The sequence below is a fragment of the Chroicocephalus ridibundus genome, chromosome 10 (assembly GCF_963924245.1).
Source record: "Chroicocephalus ridibundus chromosome 10, bChrRid1.1, whole genome shotgun sequence".
Classification (NCBI taxonomy): domain Eukaryota; kingdom Metazoa; phylum Chordata; class Aves; order Charadriiformes; family Laridae; genus Chroicocephalus; species Chroicocephalus ridibundus.
In genome coordinates this window covers 358,359-368,402 of record NC_086293.1, presented here as the reverse complement: position 1 = coordinate 368,402, position 10,044 = coordinate 358,359, and the positions used below count along the sequence as shown (strand labels likewise).

Here is a 10,044-nt window from a genome sequence, read left to right as displayed (position 1 = left end):
TCCAAATTTTCTCCAGATATCTCCCACTGTTGCAGTGGACCAGAAGTTCTGCTTTAGCTCTTCCTCATCTCTATTGAATGTACTTGTCCTCATGTTTTTGTTGGCTTTTTGCACTTTCTTCCTTGCTATAGCAGAGGTCTCAACTTTCTCCTCCTTGATATCGTCACTTCCTTTGGTCAGCAGATGGCCAAAGGGGGCAGGGGACTGTTTGTCCACACAGATCATTGGTCCTCACAGTCCCGTCAGGTGACATTGGTTCTTACAGTCCTCACAGGTGACCACTGGTCCTCACTGTCCCTCCCGAGATGACTGTAGCACTTTGCAGTAACACTTCATGTGACCATTGGTCCTCACATACCCGACGAATCTCTGGTCTCCCCTCGGGTGAGGGCTGTAACCCCCTGTCGCATTCAGAGTTTTGATATTTGTCTGACGGAGTCCCAGGACTTTCACTGATTTGCTATCAGAGCCCCATCAAAGGACTTTCACTGAGTCAGATTTGAAAATAATCAAAATTAGTGTAGCAAAAATAATAACAGTTCCGATATCTGTCTGTCAGAGTCCCACCAAAGGACTTTCACTGAATCAGATTCACAAGTAATCATAATTAGTTATTTTGTTGAGAGCGACAGAAACAGACTTGAGATCGTCATTAAAGAATTCACTGACTACAACGGCGCTAATTAGTTAAAGTTAATATTGCTAGCAAAAATAACGATAGTACAACAACCCGGGGTAACATTCCCCAGAGGGTGAAGGGCGCAGCGCTTGCCCCGAAAGGTGTCCCTGCCTGGGGTGGAGGGAGAGAACGCAGCCCGTGGATTGGTCCGTCAGGTATCAAGTTTCTTCTCTCCCAGTTTAACAGGCATTTTCTCCATCCTTTCATCCCCAAAATTATGAGGTTTCCCTCCCCTAGGTGATCTGTAGTATGCCTTGGGTAGAGAGATGAGTGCTGTGGTCATGTACGTTTAGCGTGATCTCTAAAATCTTCATTAGCATATACAGGGGTGTCAACTTTCATATGCATTCCACAGGTAATGAGGCAAAGGTCAATTATCGGAGAAGCAGTGTCTCTAGGGCTGGGACGAAACGCGTAAACAGACCTCTCGAAATGCCCGGGTGTTTGTGTGTGTTTGTCCTGGTTCCGGCAGGGACAGGGTTAATTCCCCCCAGGCTCTGGCAGGGACACAGGTATTCCATCCCATGGGAGCCATGCCCAGTGTGAGCTGCCGGGGGGAGCGGGCTGGGGCGTTCAGGGTCCAGTCGGTGAGTGGTTCGTGTTTGTACATTCCTCTATTCGTGTTATTGTTGTTGTTTTCTTGTTCCCTTTGCTGTTGTGTTTAACTGCCTTTGTCTCAACCCATGAGTTTTGCCTTTTTCTTCTGATCCTTCCCCGTGGAGGGGGGGAGTTCGAGCGAGCGGCACGTGGTTCTTTGTCACCATCTGAGACCAAACCGTGACAGTGTTATTGTAGGTTCTCTTGGGAGATCATACACATGACCACCTTTTCTTACCATGTTTGCTCACCGGCTGCATCTGCTCTCCAGGTTTGTTGGGTGAGCTTCATCCTGCCACGTCCCATGAGTGCTGCAGGGTGTTTCCCTCCATCTGGGAGACGAATTGCCCCATGTGCCCTGTTGATGCTGAGACTGCGGGCTCCCAGCCCCGAGGTGAGCCCTACCTGCAGCTGAAAGGTTCATCTGTCTGTCCTAGCTCAGCGAGGTCTGGGAGAGATGCAGCATCCCTTCTCCTGCAGGGAGACCCTTGAGCCCTGCAGTGCCGGCGGTTGACTCTGAGTGTCAGGGAAATCCAGTCCTGCCTGCAGCACTGTGGGTCATAGGGTTTGGCCAGGGGAGAAGCCGCCCCAGCGGAGTTGTGGTGGATGTGGCCATAGGCCAGCCGGGTTTTCTTCTGAGTCAGTAGATAGTTGGCTCACACGTAGTTGCCAGAGACTTTTCCCGTGCAACTTTGCCAGGAAGTTGTCCTGTGAAACCAAGCCTTTTGAAGAACATTCAAGAGTGTGGTTGATTGGGAGCACGAACTAACTTTCTTCCTATGCCTGTCTGAATTCCACTGTCTCTGATGGGAGATTCACTTCCTTCTTCTCCTTAATTGGGAGGCTTGGGGGCACTTTACCCCCATGTACACAGTTGCTTATTTCCATGAAATATGTAAGAACGTGTTTGTATATGCACAAATACTCTTTTATCCTTTTTTTTCCTTTGGTGTTTCCTGCAATTAGCCCAAATGATTCAGTGGTTCTCCAGCTTCCATTTGCAGCTGGTCAAAATATCCCCAAGCCCATCCAAATCCTGAGGAAAGGCACGCGTTCTTAGTGAAAACATGAACATTTTAATTTCATTTTATGCACATCTGCAATTCCCACAGATTACATCAGAGCTTCAGTGTTACTCAGCACTGGTTTGTGGCCAGGTGTTGTTAGTCTGTGTGGAAAAGTTCTGGAATATGGTTAATAAAGGCAGCTTTTAGGAAAAAACGCTAGAAAGTGACAGTAGAAGGGCACAGCTTACTGCCTATGGATAAATGTGTTATTGTACCAGAACTGGAAGAAATTGCAACTGGGCACTGGGGTGCCCTAAAGAGCCTCCATGAGTGTATGGGACAGTGCCACAAGGTAAGAAGTGATCATGTGTAACGAGTGAGAAGGTCTCAGACTTGCATCCTTGTCTGCTTAGCAAATTGAAGCTGGTCAGGATACCCCCAGGTTCCCCCCCTGTGTCTCTGAGTCGAGCTGATCTCGCACTCAGCAGTGTCCAGAATTTTGCTGAAGCAGAAAAAGGTAGAGTTTTTGTCCCTGTGAGGGTGGTGGAAGGAAACGGGGGCTGTTGACTCCCTTCCAGGCTAAGCTTCTTTGCTCAGGATGGAGTTCCTGGACTCCGATTCCTCCATCTGCTGGTGCTTTCTGAAATGAGAGGGGGATTGCTCATGGGTACTCCATGCAAGAGGTTTCATGGGGTGCAGACAGCAGCTGGCAGGGTTGGAGCAGGAGCTTCGCTGCTAAGTGCAGCCATCCCCTGGGGCATTTCCTCCCCTCCTCTCCCACTGCAGCTCCACGGGGCAGAAAGGGCCTCACCTGCGTCTCCACACCCAAAGCGCTGTGATAGCAGCCACAGCTGCCAGCAGCCCGGCCCCGAGCCCTGCGATCAGCACCACCTCCGAGTTCCCTGAGAAACACAAGCAGAGGCTGCCATGAGCTTTCCCAGCTTTGCTCCATTCCGCGGGGCAGGGCAGCTCAGGAGTCCTATCCCTGTCCCCGTGGGTGGCACCTACCCCAAGGGATGAGGAGGCTGCGCGTGCCCAGGCTGCTGTGCCGCACGCGGCAGGCGTAGCTGTGCCCATCACGGGGGGCCACGGCCAGGACGCTGCGGAGCTGGTAGGTGAGGTCGGCATTGGGCAGGATGGCGCTGGTGTTGAGCGTCGGGCCTGGTGGCACCTCCTGGCCGTCCCGCAGCCAGGCCACGCTGATGGGTCGCGGGTAGAAGCCGGTGACATGGCAAACCAGCAGGAGCTGGTCTGGTCTGGGTGTGCGGGCGAAGACCGTGGGCACGGGCATCTCTGGGGTGTGAGAGCAAAGGGGTGGGGGGAGCCCTGGTGGGGCACCACTTTTGTCCCCAGTGAGTGGGGGGCTTTGCGGTGGCCGTGCCAGGGTCGGGGGGGTGTCTCACCTTGTCTCTCCAGAGCTGCCTTCCCATGGGCCAGTAACACCTCCATGTCGTCAACACAGGTATCGTTGAAGAGGACTTCCACCATCTCAGTAAAGGCAGTATAGTTCTGGAGAACAGCCTGGACGTAGCGCGACAGGTTGGTGTCTTGGGACAGCAGCCATGTAACATTGTCCGTGTTGAAGCTGAGGAAGTCCTGGCCATTGTAGCCCACATAGGCGAAGGCCCGGGAGGTCCTGTTGGGGTAGAGCACACAGCCCGCCACGCATTGGGCCACGAAAGGGTCTGGAGGAGCAGAGAGGAGGGAGAGTTTGCATAAGGGGCTGGCACTGCCTTCCTGCGGACGTGATCAGCATCTCCTGTGCAGTGCCAGCACTGCTGGGTCCTTCCCCGCTTCCCAGATACTGTTTGAAGAGGGGACACAGAGAAGATCAGGTACTCACAGGGCACACCCTTCTGCATGGCACCTTCATTGACCAGGTGGTTGAACTTCTGCAAATAGATCCTGATCATGTTCTGAATGGTGTCCCAGTCACTGCGGGGCAGGGCTGGGCGCACCCAGGGCTGGTGGAAGCGGATGGTCCAGGTGTGCTTATCAATAGAACCAAGCTCGATGTCCTCCAGCAGCCCCAGCCCTTCTGTGTCCACGAAGGAGGTGTTTTGGAAGGTGGAGGTTTGGAGCAGGCGGACAGTGAAGGTTCCTACATGAGAGAGAGATTGACCGGGGGAGATGGGAGTGAGAGGAGAGGGCTGGGGAAAGTGGAGGGGCTGAGGGACAGGTCCTTGAGGTTGCAGGGATCTGTGGGCCACAGTAAGCCCCCTGCATCCTTGGCAGCCCCAGCTCCCACCCCCTGCACCCAGCTGCAGTGGCTGCATCCCTACCAGAGAGGAGGTTTAAAACCAGGGGACAAAGAGGGGTAAGGAGGCAAGTGCCCAAGGCTGGTGGGGAGCAGGAAGCCCCTCGTCCATGGGGTTCTATGGGGGCATGGGAGAAGATGTGGATGAGCCAGGGCTCCCACTTACCCTCCAGGTCTGCCCATGTCCCAGAGAGGAGGAGGAGGTAGAGCAGAAGGAGGAGGAGGCAGCGGTGAGGGGGCTGCATGGTGTCAGCAGCGAGGTCCCAAGCATGCAGTAGAGGGTGCAGCGGCAGGAGGAAGGGGGTGTGAGAGATGTGACCACACACTTCTTGTCAGGGTGGCTCTGTTTGGGCAGCACCACTGGTGCTGCTGTCCCTGGCAGCCAATGAGGCTGGTACTGAGGTTTTGGGGAGGACCCACGGCTCCTGCGTGGGGTGGGCTGGGCTGCGACACCCCGAGTATGGCTGTGAGTACTGGGGAACTTGTGTGGGAGTAAGTCCATCCCACTGGCTGCAGGAGGGGTCCCTCATGGCTGCAGCAGCACCTTGACAATCAGGGCAGTGTGGCGGGCCCCCACTTTTCTAACCCCACTACAGGTGGAGGTCCCACCTGGCCATTAGCATCCACTGTCCCTGACAGGAATGTTTCTTGCTGCCACTTGGGCCCGGCATGTCTGGTCCTGCATAGCACAGACATCTCCATCCGTTCTGTGATGCCTACTCAACCTGGCAGGTTCACCCCTACGTGGCTGTCTTTCCTGCAGAGGAGACAAACGCCATTCCCACAGCCTGGCCACATGCCTGGGCTCCCCATGCCCCCAGGCTGTGTGTTGGCCCCATGCCACCTCCCGGCCGTCCCGCATGATGGGATGCAGGGAGAAGCTAGCTGGTGATGTGTCAAACCAGCAGGAGCAAAGCTGGGCCAGGTGTGCGGGCGAAGACCGTGGCCATGGACGGCTCTGGGGGGGAAGAGTGAGGAGTGCTGGTGATATCCCCCGACTGCTCAGCACCGCTGCCCTGATGCTGGGGAAGGGGCTCCCCAGGAAGGAGGTGACGAGTAGTTCCAGGCCCAGGGCTGCAGGGTTGGGGACGGGTGCAGGCAGGGCTGGAGGAAGCTGCCACTGCAGGAATTCCTCTGGGGATGCAGGAAGAGGATGGGCTGGAGCAGCTGTAGTGTGATGGTCCCCAAGGGGAGAGATGGGCTGCAGGGCCTGGAAGGGTCTGTTTTCCACGGACAGTCATAAGACACTTGGAGCAGTGGCACTTGGCCAGGCAGGATCACCAAGTTGGGACAGGGATGGGTCCACGGTCCCCCTCACCCCGAGGCCCATTCCAGAGGGCTGCTGTGGATGAACAGCCTCCCCATTTCCACGGAGCTCCATCCATGCCACGGGGCCTGGGAACTGCACCCCACAGTGCTGGGGAGCTCCAACTCTCCCGCAAACGGCCCCAGGAGAGGGCCTGGGGCTGGGCTGCAGCCTGGCTCTCCCCTTTCCTTACCACCATCTTTGGTGGGGAACCCTGTCCCCCCATGGCCATGGGAACAGGAATGGTGGAGTCCATCCCCCTACTCTGTCCCCATTGTGACCACTGTTCAGCACTGGAGGGTCAATGGGGTGACCAGAGCTGGTCTCACCCCCACAATGTCCCCTACCCACCGCTCGTCCCCGGCTGTCCCCTGGTGCATCCCCTCGCCCTGCAGTTTCTCTTCCCCTTTCCTGGGGGTGCCCATGTTGTGGTCAAAGGCAGAACTGAAACGGGAAGCCAAGGGGAAGTTTGAGATGGGACGCCCTGATTACCTCCAAACACAACCAGGGCAGAGATGTTCCCTCTGAAATGTGGCAGGGTGCCATGTGACCCCTCCAAGGTGTCCCCGTGCCACGTCTTCATCTCAGATGTCCCCAGCTGTGGTGGGGACATGGGGATGCCCCATATGGGGCTGCTGCGGGCTGAGCTACAGCATCCCATGACACTGAGTCAGACATGGGGAGACAAGGAAACCCCTTCCCTTCTGTGGAGCTGCCCCATGGAGAAGTAGGGATGCTGTGGTGGCCTGGCGGACCCAGAAATGGCACCAATACAATTCTTTACAGCAGTACAGCTACAATGGCTTGAACTGGATGACTGTTTGTCTGAGGTTTTATTGGGGTTGGTGCATATTCACCATAGTAAGATAGAAGTTACATTTATGAGGGACTGCAGTGCACTTCCATCTTTCAAATTAAGCTTTAGGATGGCTTGCTGATGACAGCTGTCATTAAGAAACCTGGTCGTAACCTCACCTCCACTTGGGAACTGCTTTTAACCGAGAATCTTGTCCTTGGCTCCCATCTGTGTAGGAGCTACACAGGAGCTATGCTTCAGCTCTGTCTGCTGCAAGTCTTGTACTTCTCCATTCCTGACACCAGTCCTGTCCCATTGGCTTGAGTGGATCTGAATTGTCACCTCAGATTTGCTGGGTGATCACTGGACTCCCGGCTGATGCTGGTTACCATTTCCAAACCTGATTCTTACCCCCAGTTTGCTGGTTTGACTTCCTGGCTCCTAGTTGGTGATGTAACAACCTTACTCCCTTGCTGTCACCCTCAGTTCCTAGCTCACCTTCCCTTGCAGAACAGCCTGTCCTTGACACCATGGACACACCATTGACGTATGTCAAGAGCATACAGTGGTTTTACCCTAGGACTGCCTGGGGAGGTTTTGTACGTGAAGAATGATTTATTTGTCAGTCTTGGCCACTTGCTCTTTGCTGGAGCTATACCAGTTTCCCATCAGTTGAAGACCTCATTCTTTGTCCCCAGTGATGCTAAGTTATTTTGTCCTTTTTGTGAAATGAGACATTTTTCTCAGTGGTTTAAGTGATCCAAACTATAAACTGGTTTTATATCCCATTAAGTAAACTGTCCAACTAGTCAAATCGGCTTTGATCGACTGATAAATTTTGGGCTGAGAAGCCTTGCACTTTCAAAGTTATTTTTCCCAAGAACGGCATGAATCATACCTGAGAACTGCCTGCTTCTCTTCACTAAGTGTCGATGGAGCCTAGGTGATCAGACCCGTGCAAGATGCAAATGTGCCTATTGGTACAGAAGATGAATCTCTTAGTTTCCACCTCTCCCTGGTTTTGTTTTTGAATGAAGCCTTTCATCTGTTCGTATAGAGAGAGCACCTCAGTGTGGAGCAACTTGCTGTGGGTGATTTCACAAAATGATACAACTTGCCCTGTTTCTCTTAGTTGCACTTACTAAAAGTTGAATGGGTTTGGTAGTATACAATGCTTAATTGCTTCTCTCATATTTCTTGGTTAAAATTTGCTGAACAAACACAGAAGTTGGATATTTCACAGTTATTAAAGACACCCCAAGGGATAAATTAGCATCAAGGAGCAACGTAGACTTTTTGCCTCCCCCGTACTCTCAATTTCTCAAATACATCCATTGCCTCCCACGTTACATTGCAGTATGGGTGTAATGTATAAAGATTTCTTTTAGCTTTTCAGATGGCTGAGCTGAAGTCTTAGTATAAACTGTAACAACGGGCTGCGCCCCCCCCCCCCCCCATATAACAGCCATAGATGAGTACACTTAGCAGTCCCGATATTAGTCAAAGGAGCCTTGGTAGCTGTGAATTGTCTGTCCAAACAACATAGTCTTTATTGTAGGTGATTATAGCCGAGCTACTTTAGTGGAAGAAACATTCACTTCAAGGACACAAGTCATCGCATATTAGCATGGTCTTCAAAGCTTGGGGAACAGATTCATCCCCTCAAGTCACTATTTCTGAATATTAACTGTAAAGGTACAAACCATTTCCTAACGGCAGACATTTGTCACACCCAAGGATTATGAGCATGGTCTTGACTTATTACTGCAGAAGACCAGGTTTCACATGTCCTTTCTGCCAGTCCCGCACACTTACCTTGGACACCAAAGGACATCTCAAGTGGTGCGAGGCACCAGTGCACGGGCAAATGAGTCAAACCCCCTCTAAAATCTTGTGAAGAAATTGCTGAAGGGTTGGTCTCACAAATCTCATCTGTTAGCAATGGAGCTGTGACCCTAGGCTAGAGTTGTCCGATGCCATTTCAGGTGATCCAGCATCTTTTTCCTGCTTCAAAGCAGTTCAAGCTTGGGGAAGAGTAGCTTGAAAGCTGCCCAGCAGAAAAGGACCTGGGAGTGCTGGTGGATGGCCAGCTTAACATGAGCCAGCAGTGTGCCCAGGTGGCCAAGGTGGCCAACAGCATTCTGGCTTGTATCAGGAATAGCGTGGCCAGCAGGAGTAGGGAAGTGATGGTGCCTCTGTACTCGGCACTTGTGAGGCCTCACCTTGAGGGCTGTGTTCAGTTTTGGGCCCCTCACTACAGGAAAGACATTGAAGTGCTGGAGCGTGTCCAGAGGGGAGCCACCAAGCTGGTGAGGGGTCTGGAGACCAGGGCATATGAGGAGAGGCTGAGGGAGCTGGGCATGTTTAGTTTGGAGAAGAGGAGGCTGAGGGGAGACCTCATTGCCCTCTACAACTCCCTGAAAGGAGGGTGTAGAGAGGTGGGGGTTGGCCTCTTCTCCCAGGGGAATAATGACAGGACCAGAGGAAATGGTCTGAAGTTGCGGCAGGGGAGGTTTAGATTAGCTATTAGGAAGAATGACTTTACTGAAAGAGTGGTCAGGCATTGAACAGCCTGCCCAGGGAGGGGGTTGTGTCACCATCCCTAGAGGTGTTTAAGAAACGACCAGATGTGGCCCTTCAGGGCATGCTCTAGTGGCAGAGATTGTAGGTTTTTTGGTTGGACTCGATGATCTCGAAGGTCCTTTCCAACCATGAAGATTCTATGATTCTACGATTCTGTGTTCCCTGTAGGTTCCTCTCCACCTCAGGCAGAGTTGCCAGATAGCCAAGGGCATTTCTGAAGCACACTAGACAGATCTGGTCAAACAAGGAAAATGACACCTATGTGTGTTTTCCATGAATGCCTAAAAGGATAGGGGGTGAATCCTAAACATAGAGTTTAAATGTGCCATAAACCTAAGGGGGTAAATTTGCTCACTGGAGCTGTGGCTGCATCCACCTTGCTACCAAATGGACCACTTGGGACATTGCCTTCTGGTACTGTTTGCTTTCTCAGGCCAGCCCAAAAGCACGCAGTGATGGTCTTTCTGGTCCCTGCAGCAACAGTGGTCAGATACGGTGTGATGGCCAGCTCTGGTCCCTCACCTTCAGGCAACACGATAAGGCAAAGATGTAGATGTCAGCAAGGAGATAAGGTGGCTTGGTGCTTGTGCATAGGGGATGGAGAGAAGCTGTCAGCACAGACAGGAGAGCAACTGCTGCAGCCTCAGCCTGCCAGCAACCACAGAAGGATGCTCATTTGATGCACTGTAAGGCCAGCAGAGCAGGCTGAGAAGACACATGCTTGGTGTGAAGGGTCACATGTGTGAAAAACCCTTGTTGCTTGCTGGTCCTGTCATCCTGAAAGCTGCCGGCAGCTCTGCAAGAATCACTTCATGACAT

General features: G+C 52.8%; 1 protein-coding gene across 1 annotated transcript; it reads right to left on the bottom strand.

Moving 5' to 3' along the window:
* Positions 1-2,862: 2,862 nt before the first annotated feature.
* On the bottom strand, positions 2,863-4,785 carry LOC134521550 (antigen-presenting glycoprotein CD1d-like). The gene is made up of 6 exons (XM_063348127.1): positions 4,707-4,785; positions 4,127-4,384; positions 3,687-3,968; positions 3,292-3,576; positions 3,095-3,185; positions 2,863-2,923 (listed from the first exon to the last, which is right to left on the bottom strand). Exons 1-6 carry the CDS (start codon positions 4,783-4,785, stop codon positions 2,863-2,865), a joined length of 1,056 nt encoding a protein of 351 aa, XP_063204197.1.
* Between the last annotated feature and the right edge of the window lie 5,259 nt (positions 4,786-10,044).